This window comes from Galendromus occidentalis, unplaced genomic scaffold (genome assembly GCF_000255335.2).
Source record: "Galendromus occidentalis unplaced genomic scaffold, Mocc_1.1 scf7180000077451, whole genome shotgun sequence".
NCBI classification, from domain to species: Eukaryota; Metazoa; Arthropoda; class Arachnida; order Mesostigmata; family Phytoseiidae; genus Galendromus; species Galendromus occidentalis.
In genome coordinates, this window is record NW_003805439.1 from 214,170 (window position 1) to 237,096 (window position 22,927).

The 22,927-nt window shown below is 52.9% G+C and overlaps 1 protein-coding gene across 1 annotated transcript; it reads right to left on the minus strand.

Annotated features, from left to right (window-relative positions):
• Window positions 1-402: 402 nt before the first annotated feature.
• Window positions 403-21,699, minus strand: LOC100897746 (serine/threonine-protein kinase SIK3). Its single transcript, XM_029111586.1, has 14 exons — window positions 21,528-21,699; window positions 19,265-19,508; window positions 17,876-17,992; window positions 15,113-15,235; window positions 14,779-15,006; window positions 14,540-14,663; window positions 4,730-4,977; window positions 4,135-4,264; window positions 3,545-3,702; window positions 3,154-3,315; window positions 2,686-2,958; window positions 2,072-2,243; window positions 1,647-1,866; window positions 403-1,376 (listed from the first exon to the last, which is right to left on the minus strand). Exons 2-14 carry the CDS (start codon window positions 19,412-19,414, stop codon window positions 476-478), a joined length of 3,006 nt encoding a protein of 1,001 aa, XP_028967419.1. The 5' UTR covers window positions 19,415-19,508; window positions 21,528-21,699; the 3' UTR covers window positions 403-475.
• Window positions 21,700-22,927: the final 1,228 nt, after the last annotated feature.

Sequence of the window (22,927 nt, forward strand, 5' to 3'; positions counted from 1 at the left end):
GATCCCAAGTATTCGGAGACTATGTAGTCCGCTTCTCGAGTCTCCTTTAGAATTCCCCTTACCACCCTTGTCGCTTCGCGGGATTTCCTCAAGCTACGGGGTAGGGGCCAGGCGCGTTGCCATCGTTCGCTCGCCCGCCTCGGAACATTTGCAATACCCACGTAGGCGGAGGCTTGGGATCGAGAGCTCCTGTACGCTACGAGTGTGAAATAAGTCAGGATTGAGGAATTTCGATATTATGAAGCGATTCTCTCGCAGAGCTGATTGATCCGTTCAGCTCGCCAGGCTGACCATCGATGGGCCGGCTGGCTGACGGGCCGACCGGTTGATTGTGTTCACTCGGTTATTCGCTGACTCACTCGATCGAATATTTTCTCTTAGAGAGGGAATGAATGGATGAATGTTTTTTGGTGCTTAGGAACGCAGGTCGCATTTCTGCATGAGTTTCCTACGGCAGCAGTTGCTGCTACTACTGCTAGCCGACCACAGAATCCATGCATTCAATGAGACGTTGGCAAAGTCGAGAGTAATGGACGGTGTCTCCGCTGAGACGTCGCATCTTCAGGAGTCGTTGATCGAGTTCGAGCTCGACCTGAACGACACCGTGGGGTTCGAGAGCGATCAGACCACGTTCCGATCGCTGTAGCACGAGGTCGGTCGCTCGTTCGCACAGCGCCCGTTGAATTTCGCCGAGGCTGCCCTGGTTAAGAGTGAGTTCCATGCACAAAGAGCCACTAGGCGTCTTCTGTAGAAGTTCGGGCATCGTGTAGTCCATAACGTCTTCGTAGTCGTTCTCTGCACTCCCTCTCCGGTAGACCGTTTGCGGCTCGAAGAGGTTCTCGGTGATAGTCGGTAGGCCAACAGCCCCCGCGCCCGTGCTCGTCGTGGGAGACGTGTCGTCGAGGACCGTGTTCTCCACCCAACGCGTGGGCGAGTAAAGGGCGCAGTCCTCGCCTTTTTCGTCCGTGACACTGATATGCGGAATGTATCCTGATTGAGCTGCGGCCGCCACGACAGCCGCTGTAGCCGCGGCTACGGATGTCGTCGTGGCACTTGAAGACGAAACCGCCGGCGACGCTTGCGAGGGAGGGGGAACACAAGCGGCGATCGGAGGAATAACCCTCGGACTCAGATCGGTCACTACGAGCTGCGGAATACGCACGGGCGGCGAGGGCGTTGACGCGCGCGAAGACGGATCGTCGATATTGCTGAATTGCAGCTGGAGTCTTTGCAACTGGCTCAGAACTTGTTGTGGAGAGCTTAGTCTCGCCAATTGTGGGGAGAGAGGAACCCCTCCCGACGGCGTGTGGATGGGCGACGACGCAATCGATGGCGGGGAGCTCATCGATAAGTTCATTACGCCAGTCTGCAATCTGCTCGAGGACAATAAGAGCATTAGAACCGGAGCGACCAGATCAAGGGGAGGGGCAGGGGAGGAACAGACAATTTCCCCCGACGCACGATCGAGGGACTCCCGAGGGTCGATAAAGGTATATTCGTTTGGGATCACTCGTGGTATACGCAACTGTGGTCCTTCACGCCTTCACGAGACTTAGCAGCTTCCCAATACCGTTCAAAAACATTCTATTACAAAATCATTTTATTGAGACAACAACGGAGAACCGGGCAAAGACCCGTCGACGAACCTTTGCTGCTGCTGGACCTGTTGCATCTGTTGTACATGGATGGTGTGTCTTCTCTGGACCTCGGCACGCTCGCTGTCGCTCAAGGGCGCATGATGCTTCTGTTGGAGCAGTATCTGGTGCTCCTGTTGCAACGCCTTCAACATATGAGGCGTCGTTCCACCCGGCGTCATGAAGGCCAGGGGCGGAGGACTCCCACCGCCTTCACTGCATCGTCGAGTTACTGAATACGATCGAGAAGAGAATTTAAGCGCTCGAATCGACAGCTTCCAAAAGCCCGAGGAGTGGAGGAATGTAATAGATAAGGGTCTATTGGGGGATGAGCGTGTGCGCGGGTCAAGAGATCGATATCATCGAAGTGAGGGACTGATACCCCGCGGAAACTCCGAGGGGGAGGGGGTTGTCGTGGAAAAGGGTCCACTACTCACAGTTATGGCTCTGTTGCGCCTTGTCAAGCAGCGCAATCAAACCACTCCGACGCTGCCGCCCAGCGGACATCATCTGCGCACGGAACCAGGCCGAGGCTCCGGTCGAGGTGCCGGGAGGAGCTTCGAGTCCCGTGGGAGGCTCCCTAGTTCGTACGCTCCGCCGGGGGCTCAGCTCAGAGTCATTGGGGGAAGAAGAAGAGCAATTCGCCTCATCGCGGCTGAACCGACGACCCGGCTGTGCAATCACCGACACCAGCAGAAGGATGAGCCGCGGGGAATAGGCGGGAGAGGGAGAAAAATGGAATCTCTCTGATTAGAAAACCCTTGTGATGTATGTACTTACTCAAAGAATTCTGTTGGGAACAAAGCAGGAACTCCCGTTAATCTCATTGCTCGGGTCGAAACAAACACAGATAGCGAGCAACGAGAGAGTTATCGGGACTGAACACTTGTTTTCATAAACTGATCCGACTAAAGACTTTGCCACGAGAGCACAGCTCGGTAACGATCATGTCACGAGTGAAACACAACAAACAGAGGGAACGATTCGTCGCTCAACGCATAAAATGTGGCGATTTCGCAGTGATCAGATCAGTTGACGTCGAATGCCTTACCGAGATGTCTCTTGTGTGAGGGCTGAACGTCCTGTAAGGCTGAGCACAGTAGTGGGAGTAGTGATCGAAGCGATTGTGGTAGTGTACGCTGATATTAGCGCCGCCGTCAGATGCCCTTCGTGAGATGCCCTGACCCGCGATCGAAAGAAACTCTTCGGGTGGTTTGAGCAGGTGTTGATCCTTAACGCAAAAGTTTTGCGGGGACTCGTTTTGTACAAGAGGCAGATTCGCCGGCAGGTTCGTGTTCGGCAGCGCTGATATCGGCAATGGTACCTACCGAAGCAGAAGCGATTCGAGTTAATCGAGAAACGTGACGGCCATGACGCAATACTTTATTTTTTTCCGCAACACCGGGCGCGCTCCGACCTCTGGCCGGAAGGTAGCCGGAGGCACGGACGGAGACACGTTGACGACAAGAATTCCGAAAGATAGGCACGTCGACAACGGATGTTCGAACCGACGCGCGACGCATCGAGGATAACGTGAGCTCACCCTGAGAATTGCTGGTGTGGGAGCCTGACGTCCGGAATCTTCTTCAGGACCGACCGTGTGCCGTCGGATGACTTGATACGCGTCCTTCGGCCCGTTCGAGGCGTCCTCGTCGGTATCTTGTTCCGAGTTTTCCCCGAACTGCAATTATTCGGATCAATGGATAGTCAATTGTGCAAATTCCTGATCGCGGTGTGTTCGGAATTGCTCCGAGTTCACGTGGCTCCCACGGGAAGTAAGCCTCGGATCGATAAATTCCACGTGACCCGATGGTGTACATAATTCTATCGGATCGAGGCGTCCCTCTACGCCCTTTACGTCAGTCAGCGGTTCGGGTGCGTCGCACCGGGTCTCGAGTTAGGATACGAACCTTTTCAAGGGATGATTCGCTTTGATTGAGAGCATCCTTCGTCCAGTCCAAGGCCGCACCGGTTGGGAAGGCCGGTGTCGGCGGTAACGGCATTGAATTCGAGTTGCTCCCCGTGCTGTCATTACTCAGCGAAGGAGGTGATACGGGGGGTCGTTCCACTGGTGTTCAGAACGAGAAGATTAGCGGTGATACACGAGTAACTGCTTGTATAATGAGCAGAAGCGGAGCCCTCTATTCGCCCGTGGCGACGTCGTTCGGATACGCGAGCTCCAGCGACGCTAACAGCATCAATTAGGCGAGCTCCCGCAACTCAACATTCTCGGCCTCAATGACAGTCTTTCCTTTTCAGCATCCCAATAATTCGAGGACCGCACCGAGAGAATCAGTGTCCACGATGCTCTCAAGCATCGGGCTGCCGTTACACCGGAGCTTGCGAAACGGAAAAAAAGTTCTCTGCTCAGGTCTGCGCGAACGATCGAAGCCTGGCAGGGAACGTGCTCGCAGCACTTGCAGGGAAGCTGGCGAATCATTCACAATGATCCAGCCATGGCTGGCACTGCCGTACCACTCCGTACCTACGCGAAACTCACCGACGCCCGTGGTAATGCTGGATTTCCTTTGATGCGATGCTACAACTGGGAGGAGCGTCTGCATCGGCTCCGACCGGAGTTTCTCTTTCAGAAGATGGAAAATTGCTGCATAGTTGTCGAATCGATTTTCCTGTACACGAGGGAAGGAAGAAGTTTTTCAGTTCGCATCCGATGATAGGCATCCGATCCCTCCGCGAAATTTTTCGCCCCGAGAATTCCCGCAGCGTGCTCGCGAAAAAATTGTCCCTCATCTCACTGTGGATGTAATTTTTCGATGTTGACGGAGACATTGGAACTTGTGGAACTTGTACATATATTTAACGACGCGAACAACGCAGCGCCCATGAAACAGAGCTGTACGCGTCCGATTGAGAACGAGCTCGATCGGATGAGGGTTATTCCTCTGTATAGGGCCCGTTGCTTTCCGATTTCTCAATCGACCGGGGAGGAATTGAAGTTCCGGTGGGAAAGCTCAATCGGCCCGCAAGCACAATACAGACCCGTCTACTCCCTCTCGTATTGGAATCGAACTGCCGAGCGGGATACGTCGTCAATACGTTCTTGGATAGTGGGTTTGAGCGAAGGGAGGACTTACTCTGACGGAAGTTATGATGTCGTCCCGGGTTGAGTTTGGAATTTGCAGCATGTGCTCGATGATGAGCTCATTTTCTTCATCTGAGGAAGCGCTTCCCGTGTCGGAGCTCGCAGAATTCTGGCTTTGTAAACACGGCGACGACGGCGTACTGACTTTTTCGTGCATCCAATGATGCTGGAAAATTTCTTCTGTTGTATAGCGACGTTCCGGATCGATAACCAACATGTGTCTTATGAGGTCTTCACAGGCTGTCGGCGAGAGAGGGAGAAACGAATCTGCGTTAGATCGTGGACGGAGATCATAAGCTCAGGTAGCGTCTTCTTCCCCGGATAAATCCTCTTTCCCGCATCCCCAGTCGAACGGCGCCGAAGATCCGTGTCGACCTTGGTTCGGGTCAGAGGTCCCTCCAACCTCCAACGACAGTCCCTCCAGATAGTCCCTCCAGATAGTCCCTCCATCTTTCCATGCACAAGGCAGCGATCATAGGCTGACAGCTCTTAGGAAAATCATTCATAATCCGTAGTAGCGATGACGACTCCCCATTCACGTTCCGTAGGCTTTCCCGGATTCCCGCCAGCCTCATTGTCCCTCTACCCTTAACGCTTTCGTCGAGGTTCAAGAGTTGCTGGGCACGTGTATGATAATTATTTCAATCCGGCACGAAAGTCAATACGAGTGAACAGAGAGCGTGTGAATCTGCTCTCGGAGAGCTCCCCAGAACTAAATTGCGGCCAACCTCTGTTGTTTCAGGGCAAGACCACTCATCCAATTGAACAGACCTTGCAGCGAAGTCGCAACCATTCATAGCGGCGGAATCTATGAGGCTGAATACACGTAGCGAGCTATAAATACACAACAGCACTCCTTTTAGCTCTCAGTAAATCCCGACCGATTCGTTTGCCCGAGCCTCATCCAGCTCTCGCTCGGTCGCGCTGGTTGGGGAGACCGACATTTTCGGGCTGATTGTGCTTCCCAAGCTCGGAAGAATAACTCTTGTGAAAATCGGATCCTCCTCGGGGAGCGCCCGACTGCTGCTGGCCGACGAAAGGTATAGGCGGATAGACCATAGCCGACGCCGGATCAGGGGAAGATCAGCGATTCCCATGGGTGTCTGCTCGCTTCCTAATTGGAGTGTCAACTATTGTACATTCCAAATACATAATATGGATCGGACCCTGCGGTGAGCGAACAATCGAGGGCGAACTTCCGCATTCGGAATATGGAGCGGGGTGAGGAAACGATTAGTGGCGACGAGGCGCTGTTCTCTCCGAGGAGCCCGAAAGAGAGCTCTGCGCAGGACGATTTTCTCATGGATCGATCCGTACGAAGTCGTGCGAATGTCGATTAATGACCCCGCACTCCTCGGGGTTCAACCCTCGATCTTCTGCGCTCTCCCAAGGACGAAGCTCGAGTCATTTTGCGTACTATTGAAAGAACGTCTAGAGTCGGCGAAGGCCGCCGATCAAGGATTTCGCGCAGTAGAGCATCAAAGATCCCGCGACTCGCTGGCACCAGCCGCAGAAACAGCGGGAGAGGCAAGTCGCATCCGTTCCGGGCGGCACTTGCGGATCGACAGCTGACTAATTCGGACGAGTGAATTCGTACAAGCCCATGTTTCACTCGACGTTGGGGAACAATCCTGAAGAACTCGAAGAGAACTCGCTATCGAAGGAGAGCAAGGAGAACACATAGATATCCCAAACAACGAGAGCATCAAGGACCGCCGTAGCGCTCTCCGTGCGGAGAGCGGGAGTCTCCGGCAGGAGTAGGCCGAAGGCCTCCCGGTTATCCACCGTGTACTGATTCCTTTCGGAAGAAAACTACCTGACTGGACCCCAGGGCAGCGGTAGGAGCGTGAGCCAACTATTCAGAATCATTGCTGCCCGCTGACCGGAGGAGGTCTGAGACCCCGCTCTGCTCGAACATACGTGTTTTTTCGTCGCGGTCTCCCGCATACATCCGGGAAAACGAAAACCAATCCGGTTGCTCAGGAATATCTTGCTTTGCTTTCCTTGATCTCTCCATGTGACACGCCGAGGAGAACACAGGTATCTCCTTTGATTGGGGAAGAAACTCGGAATCGGTCGGCAAGTCTCCAGTCAATCTGACGGAATGAGTCAGAGTCAGGGAGACTCCGCCAGCGCGACCACCTACGTATATCAAAGTTGGAGATCCTTCGAGCTCGGAGCCTGTCAGGAGCTGTCATTTTTGAGGGTGGGGGAGGAGGAGGAATACGCATTGCTTGGCAACAGACGGTTGAGGGACCAAGTTGAGAGCATTCTAGAGGGAAAGAGAGAGGACTTACTACCACCGGGCAGATGGCGCTACATTATGTCCGCCCTGGTCGCTGGTTTCCGATAATTCCTCCGTTCGAACATTGTCGATTGACCTTTAAGGCTGCGGCCGACCGATCTCTAAGATATCGAGCTGTCTCGCCCTCCCAAAGAACAAGATGCATTGAACCCGATCAGAAAATCAAAGGGGCAGGAACGATTCCTTGTCTTCGATTAAGATTCCCTCGAGATGCCTCTGAACCTAAAACGATGGCTGGTCGTTGAACTCTTGTATCGCTGTCCATGGTCGCGAACTTTGCAGACTTCGCAGAATTTATAGAGTCGCCCCTGATAGTTCCCACCTGTATCAGACATTTCCCACAGAGGGACTAAGTCCAGAGACTCGCTGTCACCGAACGGAAGCGAACAGCGTCCCTGAGTCGAAAATTCACTTTCCCTCCACAAAAATAAGCATGAAGAGAAGGCCGCTCACGCTCCCAGATATTTAACATCGCATCTCCCATGGAGGAAATGCGTAAATGTTGAACCTCGATGTCAGCTCAACATTTCCGCAAAGCGACATCGATATAGGCCGAGCATGTCGAGTATCCAGCAACGATATCGATCCACATTGACAAACAGCACCATTCCGTTGGATTTCGTTTCGCGAGACCGACCGCAAGGTCTTACGTCACCCGTTTCGATTCGCCTTGGAAAGGCGTCGCTAACCGACTCGAGAATCGATTACTCCGACTCCAATGAATCGGGAATCGGGCCATCGGAACTCGTAGTCCATCGGAACAGCACAACAAGTCTCCGTGACCGTCCCAAGCAGCCTCTCGAAGCGAACTGAACTCCCTGCATCCGCTCGCTTTGGCAGCGACATCGACCGTCGTTGACACCGCGGTTATGCTGAGTGGCCGCTGCTGCTGCTGCCGCCGGATAGCGCCGCGACTGACTGAGAGTTTTTCCTCTTACCCTTTTTTGGGAAAGGGCTCCCATTCGGCGTCGGACGGCAACGCCGCCTCTCATTCGTGCGGCGGCCTTCGACTGTTCACCATCTCTTGGACTAGCCCGCCAACCGTTTGAATTGAATCGCCGGGCGACCGCTGCGCCCCCTGGGGACCAATTTCTCTGCCGCGGCTCTCTGTCGTCGCCGTCGTCGTGCGTATGGTGGTTCGTGGTGGTGCCCCTCTCCTCCTTCTCCTCCACGTTCTCCATCCACTCGATCGCTCGTTTTCTACCCTCTCCCCCCAAGCGGTGGGACTACCGTGCTTGAGGGTGAGTAAGCGTGAGTGGTGCAAAGAAGGAGGCGCGCGGGTAGTCGCCGTAGCAGCAGGAGCAGCAGCGGCTCCACCAACGGCGGCAGAAGCAGACGACAAGCTGCAGGGAATAACAACGGGTGTGTGGGAGCTCGAACAGCTACCCCAGCTGTGTCTTGTATCTACCGCTCGCCTCCTTTCCCATCAGTAGAATTTTAAATTTTCGTCTGCTGAATTGGTCGGGGTCGTCGTCGTCTCGTGTGTGTCAACAAGACCGCCGCTCCTGCTACCGCTAGCACCGCCGCAAGAAGAACGAAGAGCACATCAAAGCAGCGACCGCGTATAGTCGGCGAGTGGTCTGTTCGATGCCGGCGGTTGCCCTGCGGCCTTACTCTTCTCGCGACCCATGTCGAGCATGATCCTCACGATGGAAAAAGACAAAGAGTGTGTTCTACGATCATAAAGTTCTTTCTTTCTACTGTCGCCGTCGGCTGTTGCACTCAACGTCCTACGGCCGCTGCGATAAGTGTCGCCTTTGGCCGTCGTCAACGAGCTCGTCGTTCGTTTCTTGCCGAGGCCATCGGCCAGCGAAGGAGTCAGCGGCAAGCCCGGAGAGCTCGTCCTCATCTATCGTCCTTGCGAATCGTCCTGCCAGACCATCCTACCGGGCCATCCTGCCGGACCATTCTACCTGAGCTTAATTCCTGCGACGAGTCGGTAAGAGTGTTGGGAGCGATCGACAGTGCTCGTCGTCGCCGGCAGGATAGGGAACAATTCTTCGTGTCGAAGCGGCATTCCGTGCAGTGTTGTTCGACGTGCGGCTGCTCTCGGAGCGCCGTCGATATCCGCTGCTAGTGCGGCTTGAGTTTCCGCTTGTTGCTAAAAAGAGACGCCGTTGCCGTCGCTACGAAGGCGGATCGCTTCGAAATCACGCCTGAGGAGCACGTCGTTGTGCGAGACGACGTTTTGGAAAGAACGGGGGAACCACGAGTGAAGCTCGTCAGAGCCATGTGAACCTAAACCGACCCAGAGCAGCAATTGGAGGAGGCCGTTGACAAGCCGACCAACCCGGTGAGCTGCGCCAGAGCGGCACGCTTGCTGGCTCTAGCTTCGGTCGTTCCTCGTGAAGGACCTCCGTGACGGAGAGCCGGTGACGACAGTCGTGCGTTCGGTCGGTCGTTGGTCCTCTTGCCTTCTAAGGTCGCTCGTGTTCCCAAGCAGAAGAGAAGCGCGATCAAATGAGTGCAGCTACGAGCATATCACAGCCGGCGACGATTTCGGCCAGTTCGCGAATTTTGATCAGCACGGCCTTGGATCGAGATGAATCCGGAAACGAGGAGAAGTTCGATCAGGGCATGGCCCTGGTTCAGTCGATTACGCAGAACGTGTCGGAAAACGACGCCATCGAAGGACTCACGCAACACGTGTGCCGAACTCCACACGGCCACGAAGAGGTCTCGAACGGACTGCTCGCCCTCATCCTACTCGAACCTCAGCTGGCGTCGCGCTACTACAGAGACCTTACACTGGTCACGAGGGACGGTCTGCAGTCGTTCCTCTCGAGTCCGCTTGTTTTCATGATCGAACATTACGCCAAACTGAGCGACGTGGCTCGCACACAATTAATTTGGTTGTGCCGAGAGCTGATCAAGAACTCGGTCCCGGGGACCGACAACGTATTCCTGAACCTCCTTCGACAAATCCAGGGCGGAGACCTGAGCCCGAAGAACCTGTGGCTCTGTGAAGCGGTTCTCGACACGCTGTGCGAACATTCGCTCTGGCTGGAGAGACATCCGATTTTGCTGGCGACCAGCGTCTACACGTATTTGCGGCTTATCGTCGATCATTTCCCATCGAGCTTCGCCAACATCCGTCAGCGCGAAGTGGAGTTCTGTGCGAAAACGCTACGGGAAAAGTTCCAGGAATGCTCCATGATCGGACGCGACCTCGTGCGGGCCCTGCAATGCGTGTCGCGGATTCCCGAGTTCGAGTCGATCTGGAGAACCCTGATCGAGCAACCGACCGCTCTCTGCGCGTCGTTGTCCGGCGGGATCGCACAACTGTTAGCCACGCGCACCCCGCGGCGTTTTCTCATGTCCAGGGTGACGCCCGACATGGAACGAAAACTCAGTTTCATGACGCACCAGGTGAGGTTGGGACACCAGCGACGGTATCAGGACTGGTTCCTCAAACAGTACTTATCGACTCCCGAGGCGCAGTCGATACGCTGCGACTTGATCCGCTTCATCTGCTGCATAATTCATCCGTCGAACGAGATTCTATGTTCGGAAATCCTGCCTCGCTGGGCTATCATTGGATGGCTGCTGTCGACGTGTCCGTCGAACGTCGAGGCCGCAAACTGCAAGCTGGCTCTGTTCTTCGACTGGCTCACTTTCGATGCCGAGAAAGACAACATCATGTACATCGAGCCGGCCATCCTCGTCATGTTCCATTCGTCGCTGCGGCCGGCTCACGCCCATATTACGGCCACGTTGTGGGATTTCCTCATCCGGATCATGCGCGAGTTCCACCGACCGCTCGGCGAGAAGATCCGTCAAGGAATTCACGCGTCGCTCAGAGCCATTCTAGAAAAGCGGGTCCTAGGCTCCCTGGCGCCGATGTTCGATAATCCCAGACTTGACAACGACCTCAAGCTCATGGTTCGCGAACATTTCGGCGATTTCTACACGCCCGAGCCGAGACGGCCTCTCATCGTCGACGACGGTCCAGTCGTGGGGGTGGCGCAAGCGGCCCCGATCCACCCGATAATCGTCGACGGTACTCCTGTCATTGTGAATCGGGACAAAGTCACGGACGCCGCGAAATTCTCCGACGAAGAAGACGAGAGCAACGGCGTGTTCAGACCTATCAAGCCCGACGTCAAAGTGGAAATCGCAAGTATCGCCAAACTTAAGCAAGAGGCACGCTTGGCGGCGGGCGTCACGAAGCTCAACGACGACGGCAAGCCGAAAGGCGCTCCCCCCGCTCCGGTGAACTGCCTCGTTGTCAACAACGACAAGAGTCCGTCCCCGCCGGCTCTGGATGAATTCCTCGACAGCCTGCCTGAGCCGTTCAAGATGCACATGACACAACTGCAAAAGGAAAGAGACACCGAGGTCCAGTGCAATGTGATCGAAACTCTCGTCCAGGACACCGTCGAATGCGAGGTCTTCGATCGCACGTTGGCCAAGAAACTCGGCAGTTGTCTTTCGCACATTCTGAGCGACGAATTCCAACGCAATGTTCTCCCCGAAGAGATCAACAAAGACAGCCTCGAAGACGCGATCGGCACGCCTCTCTTCGTTCTCTTGCGCAGCTTCTGCGAAACGTCACCGAGCAGTCAGAATCAATCGCGGCAGACGCAGCTGCAAATCCTTGTGGAGATCTCCCAATATCAGCCGAAGCTATCGCTGTTATTATTGTTTTACCAAAGAGTGATCCGAGTGTATTTAAATCGAGAATTGGACCAGGACGCGTACCGGGAACTTGTTATCGCCAGGAATTCGAAACTCAATCTCGAAGAAGCCCTGAACGACGACCTCGCTATTTGTGAGCAGACAAATAACGCTCGCCTTCTGTGCTTCCTAGTGCCAGAAGTGTACTCGCAGTATACGTCTGCGGTTTTAGGCCATTCAAAATTGTTGCACCTCGTACTTTCGATCATCGATCCGACCCAGCTGAAACAGTTGTGCTGTCAATGTCTCCAGGGTGATCTGACCATGCTGAACCAGGACAACTTCCTCCCGTTGGCCAAGGCCTCGCTACATTGGGAGACCTTCGAACAAATGGCCTTCTGGAATCTTCTCCAGGCTCATCGTTTTCAAGTGGAGTGGCTGTATCCACTGGTACCGTTGCTGAATTTTGTCAGTCACCAAGAGGCATGCAACTACGTGATGCTCATCTTCGCCGCCCAGAAACCCACCGCGGAATTAATGCAGGTCCTGTTCGCGCGGGAGCTTCAACCTCAGGACACGTTCGTCGTGTCGCTCCTGAAGCATTGGGCGATTCTGTGCGCCGATGTACTCGCCGTCGTTCTTGCCACCATGGTGATTCCCCAAAAAGGTAAATACCTCCAAGCTTGCTCTACTGCGCGGTGTATCTCATTCCCCGGGTCCCCTATTCCCATGATTCGAATACTTTAGATCCAGAGTCATTTCCGTACTTTCTCTCGTATGCGATAGGTCGATTCCAGATTCTTATTCCGAGTGCGTTCCCCCGCAGGAGGCAACAAACGGAAACGTCAGACAAAGAGCCAAGCCCAACAGTGTACGCAACAGGCTTTCCTCCATATGGATGAATTGCGAAAGCAATGCAAAGACAACACAGATTTCTTCAGCACCGAGCCTCTCCATAGTGCCCTGCAGCATGCAAAGGTGGCCGCCACAGAGAGTCAACGAAGCAAATTCATGGACTTATTCGCGCTGGCTGCCAACGATTCGGACGAGGAGGTTCCGCCCGTTAAGGAAAAAGTGAAAGCGCGCAGCTCGAATCGCGGGAAACGCGGCGCCGGGGGTAGTGGTGGCAGCGGCGGCGGCGGCGGAGGCAACACTACGTCTTCGTCTTCATCATCGCCTCAGAAAAAAGCTGTTGGCGGCTCAGCGAAAAAAGAGAAGTCCGAAGATGGCTCAGATACTGAATACGACTCGAGCACTGAGGAGGAAACCAGCAAGCCCAGACCTCCTAGAAAGAAGCGCAAACAGCTTGTGTCGGACTCAGACTAGTCAGAGTGAACCTGAGGAGAACGCGGATCTAGCGATGGAAATGTTTTGAAGGTTCGATATTTTTCTAAGAACTCAAGTTTCTCGGGATCTCCTGCCAGACAAGGGCTCATTCCTGGGTTTCTGCCCAGGTGGGCGGGAGAGCGTGTCGCCGGAGCTCGGTACTTCGTGGGGCGCGGAAAATTTCATGTGTCGAATAATTTAATCCGGCCCTCGATCCGTGTCCCGGCACGTCGCGTCACGTGGCCGCTCCAATCCATTTGTCTAATGAGGCTGTTTTTGGGACTTTACAGAAATCCAGAATGTTTTTCGCCCGAGCAGCACGCGGCCGCAAACTCCACGAAAAACACTTGGCAGTGATACACAAATATATACACATATTTATATATGAGTATATATTCCGAATAAAACGGAGGAAGCGTCTGGATCTCCCCTCACAAGTACTGGATTGAACTGACAATCGGTGAGGTCCCCCTCTGATCCATTGTCGTCGTCGTTTCCGACATATCGCCTTGCGAGAGAGGAATCCGTTCGTGCATGTGATGGCGACGCTCCGAGAATCACGCGTCCATCGCGCTGCATAAAATCCCATACGCTGGCGTTGCTATTGATGACGCGCATACAGACGAAGCATGGGTGAACTATTGTCTTTCCATCTGGATTCGGGGCGTCCGAGCAAACTTCCACTTGAAGACACGATTTTTCCTGCACGCGGAGAATATCCTTGGAGCTCGTGCCGAGCCAGGGTCGCGAGCAATTCCCGCAACTCTGTTACGCGGGGGCGTTTAATATAAGTGACTGGAGTCGATTGAATCTTTTGAATTGCGGGAGTCCGAGCGTGATTCCCGATGCCGACCGCAGGAGGAGATGCGTCGGCAAGAGCGGCAGAAAAACTACCACAACCACTTCTACCAAAACCATGTTGAAAAGAATTGAGTTTTACCACCACTTGCACATTTACCCGCCTCCGATTTCCCGTGTCTCGGGTTTCAGTTTCCGAAAGTCGATCGATAGCCTCCGACTTTCTCTCGTTCGCAGCGGCCGCATGAAATCGGTGAGATCGGAGACGACCAAATTCTTGTTCGTAGGAGGACGCGGCGAGTTTCAAATTGACAAAGTCCGCAAACAGTGTTCGAGTAGGAAAGCCCGAGAATGAGAACCCCGACTCTGTGTACATGTATATAGAAAATAGCGTCCAATAATAAATAAAGTGGTTCTACTTTTGAATATGTCTTTATGTCATCCATCGGACGTTCCCAGCTAGCTAACTCTAATCCCTCTGACGAGTCCGAGCGACTTCGTCTTGTCTCGCTTCCGAGAAAACTCCTGAATTTACCTTTAACGGATTCACGGAGCTATTCAACCTCTGAACTCCTATCCAACCCTCGAGTTTTCTTAACATTTATTCCACAAAAATATACGCAGCAGAGAGTCCGCCAACAATCATACTTTCAAGTTTACATCACTCCGAAGAGCAAGTAGTCTATAACAAGGCGAGAGAGCCCTGGAATCCGTCTTTTGTACCTCCCATTCATTCATTCCTTAGAGGCAACTCACCCGTTGACAGGAAATAAGGTATCCGGAATTTAGCTGATAGTACCCTCGACCGCAAAATCTGTAGTGTGCTGCCGTCGAATGGAAGAGCGCCGCACACCAAAACATAGAGGACGACTCCCAAACTCTGAAAAATAATCGAAGGCATTCGCAACCATCAGAACGTTGGGCATCCGATCGGTATCATCTGTGATAGCCCACGAGAGGCTTTGTGCGCGTTGATAGACTGTGGAATCGCATACCCAAATATCGGCTTTAGGTCCGTCATAGGCTCGACCTTCAAAAAGCTCGGGAGCAGCGTACGGGGGACTGCCACACCATGTTCCTAATGGTGCTCCAGGCGTATAGAAGTTACTGAAGCCGAAATCGGCGATTTTGATATTCATGTCCTGATCGAGTAAGAGGTTCTCGGCTTTTAGGTCCCGATGCACAATGTTGTTATCGTGGCAGTACTTCACGGCTGATACGATCTGCATTGGAAGGGAGAATGCGTTGAACGCTTTCACTGGGGGCCGAGTTCCAGCCCGATGGATCAGCATTCCGATGTTTCGAGCAATATACGGTGAATCTCAGTACCTGTCGGAATTTTTGTCTGGCAACGGATTCTTGCATGTGTCCTTTATCGACGAGATGATCGAATATTTCACCATTCTGTGCGAATTCTGTGACCAGGTAGATCATTTGCTTGCTCTCCATGACCTGGAAAATAGAGCAAACTTCGTAATTTCTCCTCTCATCCCCGTCGATTGTCCGTCTCAAGGGAGAGTACGGAAGTCTCTTTCAATAACACCCATGACGGACTGGAAGTTACCAGCAGAAGTTCCGTTATGATTTCGAGCATCGTTTGGCGTACGGTCACGCAGTGAACCGAACCATTGCCAACTGAGTGAAATAATTGCCTGACTGACGAGTGAAAGTTTACCGCGATTATCAGTTCGTACGAGGGCTATTGTTTCATCGAATCATCGAGTATCTGCGGGCATGTCAGGAAATGAAGTCTTCTAGATACAGCATGGATGGGAGAATCGATTTTCATCCGATGAGGAGGGGGGGCAGCGGCGATGAAATTCCTCTACCGATTACCGCTATCTCACGGGAGACTCCACCCAGACGTCCAGAGAAGGAGAGTCCGGAGAGAGAAAGAGAATTTGGAGGGTGAGGTGGCAAACAGCAGCGGCAGAAGCGGGAGAGACAGGCAGCCAACCAACCGGGCAAGCGAGCACGAGCACGATTCTTTCAAAACCCCATGCTGACGCAAACGGAGCGTGTGCGTCATTCCTATTGATCTCTACATCCAGCGGTGGCTGTAGCCAGGCTCCTCCGCACGCAGCTCCGATTTACGCTTGTCTAGCCACGTGTCTGGCGGAAGTCAGTGAATTCGTGGGCTTCACTGAATGAACGGATTGATTTTGAGACACGCCGATAGAAATTATTCTGTTAGAGACTGCTCCCCAGACGGAGTTCACAAACCCTCCACCCCGCTGCCTCCTCGGAATCAGGAGGAATTACTTACTCCTTGTCCCTAATTCACCAAGGTCATCCAAAGATCTATACCAATATTCGCCGAGGAGACTTCCATTTGTGGTTCTCACGAGAACTCGACTAGTTAATCCGTGATTGAGTCCCGACTCGATGGAGCGAGCTCGAGGGTGGGAATTGGATGGAGGCTCTCGATCTGATTACAGTGTTCCATTCCGGAGACTTCGTCACGAAAACTCTCCACCTTCTTCCTCTCGGCTCCACATTCCTCCGCATTATTCCAGGATACCTGAGCAAGCCAAGCCTGAAGTTCATTATTCCAAATGCGAACAAGAGCCACCGCACCTTAATCCCTGTGATACAGACAGAGGAATAAGGAACGTCTGGGAAGAATCCCTGATTTCAGATGTGGCGATGGTGAAAGAGTCGGTCTAGGCTGGGAGATATTCTCTTCCACCGAAAGATTCCGCCATTGCAACGGGCCAGCAATGGGGATCTCGTCTTTCGGATGAAGATGTCCACACGAAACGTAAAGGACATCGATTCGGTCCAACGCGGTGCGAATCCTGGCCGGCGCGAGTCGATTCATCGAGGATGCTCTGCAGGATTATCTGTTGCTATTCTCGGAGGCTGGAGCATGGGTTCCTCAGATTACTCCGCGGGCAACGCAAAACGTAGTAATATAACGATCATTCACCGAGTGCAGGCCGCGTTCAATGAACGTACGGAGCCGAGATGCGGCTCAATCAGGAGACTCGTTTTCAATTCTTTTTGACGAGACGCATGAACCCAGCTTCCCGAGAGATCATTTCTTCCTCGGTCTGATGGTTGGATGGATACCCGGAAGATAACTTTTTGAAATCGATAGGCGCTCCGGATAGGATATCTTGGGGCAAGTACATAAGTGTGCTCAAAATATCGTAGACTATTCATAGACTTGATCGCGATACAGTGTTGCGGAGTATGACTTCATAGAGATCGGATTTCAGCACGAACCGAGCTTCATCCGTAGATTTCAAGAGAACTCCCAGAGACCCGCGGCAGCCAGACGTTCTCTGGATCAGAATGTCTCAGCCTGCAGGTCGAAGGACTTGGCAGCGGCACGAACCAGGGGTGCGCTGCATCAAAGGTCACGGATGCCACTTCGGCAGCCCGGACCTTTTAAGGGCCCGTCGTTCTGATATCTCCTCTTTTGCAGACCCGCACGGAGCAAAACTTCACGTCACACCAGAGGAAGACAGCTACCGGGAGCAGATTCAAGAAGCGAGTGCGATTGCACGGATGAAAGCTGGGTCCAGTACATTTGTCGGTATACTTCACCGGCGGCTCGAACCGAGTCGTCGAGGGTCGAGGGAACTCTTGCATGAACCAACGGATACCCTCACTGATCCTTGATGGCGACCCGGAAGGAGACGCAAACGGGAACTTCCACGAGAAGTCGATCTCAAACCCGAGATCTGTCCGTCCACAAGAGGAACTTCACGGAATTGAATCGAAAGGAAGCGATACACGGATAGGAAAATTTCGCACGGGTGGCCGGCGCCGGACTTGTGGATTTTTGGACTATCCTGAACTCTCCCGCGGAAGTGTTTCCTTCATCGAGAATAATTCAAGTCAGCCAGATTTAGGCCTGGAAGCAGATTCCCACCCCTTCTATCGAGTGGTATCAAGTATCAATCATGGGGACAACACGGCTACTTCTATTCGGCTCGGCTTCCGCGGTCGAAGGACCTCGCTTCTGGTGAACCAGCATCTACGTGAAGGTCCGAAAGTCTTCCGAGCGTGAAATTTTTGTTCAGCGTTTTGACTGCGGTTCACGCTGCGGAAATCCAACCAAGTATTTCGACAGCTTCTACTCACCTGGTACAGTTTGATGATATGAGGGTGTCGGAGCAATTTCATGATTTGGATCTCTCTGAAAATTTTCTGCAGATTTTCCTCGTCCAGCTGACCCTTGTCAATGATTTTGATCGCCACCTGGAAGATTATGTACATGATGGGTCGGGAGAATCCAAGGGGAGACCATGCACCTCAGCACCGTCCTGATCGTTCAGGGTCTTAACACCAGAGCAGAAATCGAGACGCTATTTTGCGCATGCGAAGTTTGAACCGAGAGCAAAACTCTCTGGACTTCTCTTAAAGCTACTTCTGGAGGTTCCCTGTCACAGACTCAGTCTAGCGCGGTGTGGTGGCGGCGGTGAGAACGGACAACTTTCACGGACAATCGCTCCTGTCAAAACCGTAAATTCCAAAATAAACTGTGCCGAATGTAATCTGACGAGACCCCGAGGCAGTCATAAAATTGTATTGACAGGCAGCTTAAAACAAAGTATTCGACACGCTTCAGTCTGGAATTGTTCCCTCTTAAAAGTGAGTGTCAGAAGTTCGGAGCCTCCCTTCCATTGGGAGATAGCTCTGCATCGCAGACTGAAGATGCTTTACGGCATTTTATAATTTCTTTCCCCAACTCCATAATTGAATCGTTCCGTGGCTCGTTCGAGGATATCATTAAGCCCGCCCTGACACAATAATTCCAGCATCGCATCGCAACTGTACAGAACCACTCGACAGTGAAATTCCTCAGGGCGGGACGTCTTTGAGAGATCAATGAAGGCCCACGCAATCGTCCACGACGGCCTGTTTGCGTAGTTATTCCTCGCTCGCCCACGGGTAACCGGCCCATATTGCAACAGTGGCAGAATCGCCCGCCGAGGATAAAAAAAAGCGTAAGCTCGCAATGTAATCATGACAACAACCCTATGATTCACCCGCAGGAGCGTCATCTAGTATGTGACTTCCATATTGTGTGACACGCGATGCAGACCAGAGATTATTTCTCTCTAGAGTCACGCAGAGAACGGAGGACTACTCCCCAGTCCTTGAAAATCGGACGGGCCTCCGCTCCCAACCGACTGGGCTGTCCGGATACACACCCTCTTATTTTTTATCGGAAACAATCGGGAGAAAGAAATGAGAATCGAGTTGGAATGAGAAGAAGCGTAGTTTTCCGTCATCTCCCTGCCTTGCTGGCTGGCCCGAATGGACGCACATGTGTCTGGGTCATATGTATGTCTTCGGTTGTGACGTAAAAGCTGCGACTCTAGACGTCACCGATGCTCCAATGGCAGAGAAATGCAGAAGAACGAACAGATCGTGTTCTGTTTCTCACTCGTGTGATCACAGATATCCGCGATAATGCGTTTCGACGCCCGTCATGGCGGTAGCTTAGAGCTCTTTGTGGGTACGTACCTTGGTTTGAGTGACGATGTGCGTTCCAAGACGCACGACGGCGAAATTCCCTTTGCCAATTGTCTTGCCGATTTCATAGTAGCCGACTCGGACCAACGACCGGTTGTGATTTGGACTTGAAGTCGGTGGCCGATGTTGAGGAGAGCTCATGCTGTGAGATTTAAGTTGGGCAGAAGGGCTCGCGGTGAACGGGTGCACTCTGGACGAGCAAAACCAATTAAAATTCCATTTTCACGGAATTCACCTGAAATGCAATAAAAGGCCCCATTAGCCACAGACAATTGACGCGGATGTCCAAGGGAAGAGCTGAGGGAATCGTTACGAAGACGATTCGACACCCGATACTCCGGCTCGACGTCTGAAGACTACAGCGAACGCCCTTAGAGGCTTCCAGAAGATACACGGCTAACCAGAAATTACTTTCCGTAATATGAGAGAAATTCCGACACCGATTTAATTTTCATCTTGCGATGAGTTTTTGGTAGTGGCTGAGTCATTCAATGTGGGAAAACATGTTTTGAATTGACTTCCCGATAAAAGAATGGAAACGAGTGAATCTTGATGCGGGAAAAACAATCTTTTACGCAAACGCCCTCAGAGGAAGGCAACACGAACGTTCTGCCACGAGCGGGTTGTTATGAAGTTCCCGGGGATCTTAGGCAATGGTCGTCTGTTCTGCATGTATTGTAAGGTTTCGCTGTAAGATCTGAGTGAGTCAAGGACGATGTGTCGTTCGCTCGACATCGTAATACAAAGCCAATCAAGTAATTAATGTAGCCAATCTAAATTCATGAAGTCAATGAGCACCACCGAGGCGGGGGCATCGCTGTTGTTGACCAACAGTTGAATCTCGGCCAGTCTAACAACAAGGACAACAAGCGAATCTAATCGCGATGGACAATTCGCCGCGAAGCGCTCTGATTAGAAGAACACTCTCGAAAGACATGGGAGGGAATTCATGAATAGCAGGGCCGAACAGCAGCACCTTCGACGGCGGCGCGCGAACTCCGTCTATTGACGTCTATCAAGGAAACTTTCTGGGGAAGAGCCTTCGTGGGGAACCCCTCCACGAGGATCGCCAGAATTCGTGTCGTGGCTAGCTCGAGGAAGTTCTCCAAATGCCAGTAAAATTCAGATTCAGTAAAGACTGTTGCTGCAGCAAGTGTGTATTATCTAAACTCAAGGCCGCCACCAACATCCTCGCTAGAGAAACGATAAACTCAGGATCATTCACCGGTTTCGCATGTATACACTATAACGGGGAGACCGGCGACTCGCACGTAATTTCTCGCGCGCATCGTCCAGCGATGAGGACTTCTTACTGGTGCGCAGAAAAGTGTAGTACCTTCGAATCGTCACTTTGTGGGATTGTTGCCTGCCGTCTTGTCAATAATTTCGCGACTGCGGCCGAGACGGTACACATCCTTCACAGAGCCCCGATTCGGACCCCTCACGAGGAGCTCGATCCACCCACGAATTGGGAGAGGAGTATATCATAGAGACGTTGTAGACGGAAGTATTCCAGAGAGATTTCCAGGAACGATGGAGTTTCTCCCGTGAGGAATCACGAACGATCTCCACGCGACCACTACAGACGAGACCACAACAGACGATCACAAACGCCGCAGCTTATCTGCAGATCTCAACGATTCTCATGAGAGCTTCTCGCTTTTTCCGGGTGTTCCGGACCTGACTTATCAGTCCGCGCTCCAAGTCGTCTGACTGCCAGCTGACTAGCTTTCTAAATGCGCATGGGTATACTACTGCTGCTGCCGCTGCTGCTGCTGCTGCCAGGTACGGAGAGAGTTCCGTTAGGATGTGTGTTGAAAAGTCGAATGAGCGATTGAACCGAGGGCCGTATGAATGGACGACCGACCGGGAAAAGCCGCCAATCAATGATTGAAGCCTCAACCGAGAAGCTTTCGGTCGGAGCTCCGAGCAAGAAACGTTCCTACACCTGTGGGAAAGTCTCGGCGGCAGGTATGCTCCCACAGTGGCAGAGAGGGAGAGCCTCTGAAAAAGTCCCGTTTTCACCAGGCAGACTTGGACCGGTCGGTGATGGAGCTCTGGTGGAGCACTAGGGGCCAGCTGTGGAGTGGTATTGCGGTGCTCATTCGCTATCTCTGGCTGCAGCGGCCGTCGCTTCACGACACTTGCAACGGGAGCTGCAGCAGCTACAATAGAGTCGGTTGTTTCTACAGTTCGTGCTGCTGCTGTTGTTGTTGTTGTTGTTTTCGTCGCTGTTTACCACCGTGGGACTCACCGTGAGCTCCGTCGCGGAGACGAGAACGCCCGCTGCTTTTTTTCGCCGCGTACTGCTCACTCGAACTCGCTATACAAGACACGGGGTCGAGAAAACATTTCACATGATGATAGTCGTCGAATGTACACAAGTAGAAGGCAATGAAGCAATGACGTCAGGGTTGCCATAGAGATTTCTAGAGAGGGTGCTCCGGTCGTCGTTGCTGCTGCGGCTGCAGCCGATGCCACCATCACCAACCTACACCGTTAGCTTCGAGTGGTAGCAGCAGCAGCAGCTACCCGCAGCCAGGAAAAACACACCCGCATAGGAAGACAAGAGACAGACTGGCTGACGGACGGACAGTCAGACCACACACCGACCGACCGACGAAAGAACGTACGGACGGACGGACGGACGGACAGACGAATGGACAGACGGAGAGACGGACAGGCACACGGACGTATGGACGGACACTCAGTCACAACAGAGGAGGAGAAGAGCTCAGCAACACTCACTGTGAGCTCAGGCAGAGATCATTGTGGAAAAGAGATTGGCGATGATGACAACAGCTTCGAGAGTGCTTCCTTGCCTGTTTCCTTCCTCGCCCAAAAGAGCGCCATGCGTGCGTACGTTGGCTTTGACGGCGGGCCCAGACGCACTCGTTGTCGCACACAATGACAGTAGCTGTGGCCGTCGACGTTGAGAACGAGCAAGGACATTGGCGCTCCATGAACTCGCAACCGGGCTCACAGGCTCTGATTCATCGACGTAGGTGAAAACCTGAGCTGCATCCTCGTCGTCCTCATCCACGATGTCCTTCCCGGCGACAACCGGCGCAACGCAGGAATTATGTCGATGGAGCCGTCGTACACCGGCAGACCGAGGAACCCGAACGGGGATATCTTTTGTCCCGGTGTCTTAACTTGGGCCGTAGTTGCCTTCAGTGAGATTGGAGGAATTCGGAGCTTCAGAGAATTCGACGATTGCTTTGAAATTAGACCAATCATTTTCCAGCGGGGTCGAGAGCGACGTAGACAGTGGACGATTGAAATCAGGTCGGAAAAATATCCCGCGCTGATTTTGCGAGGAGCGCGGCGCTTGTGGATTCCCGCTGTCGAGGACGGCCGCGAACGCGAGTGTTTTTTTTGGCATTTTCCGAGCCGGTCACCTCGTTCGGGAAGAGACACGCGAATGATCTCTATCGCTCTCCGCTAACAATTAACGATGATCCCTTCGAAAAGATAGCCGAGAATTGAAGGATACTTCGAAAATTATTCGAGGAATCCTTGGGAAGAATCGAATGTAAAAATCGCGTAGCTTGTCGGAGCGCTCATGCATGCCCAAACCATGCGATCCGGTATCATGGACTGTGGAGGCTGAATTGTGAATAATCTGCAGGACTCTATGACGTGTGATGTTCG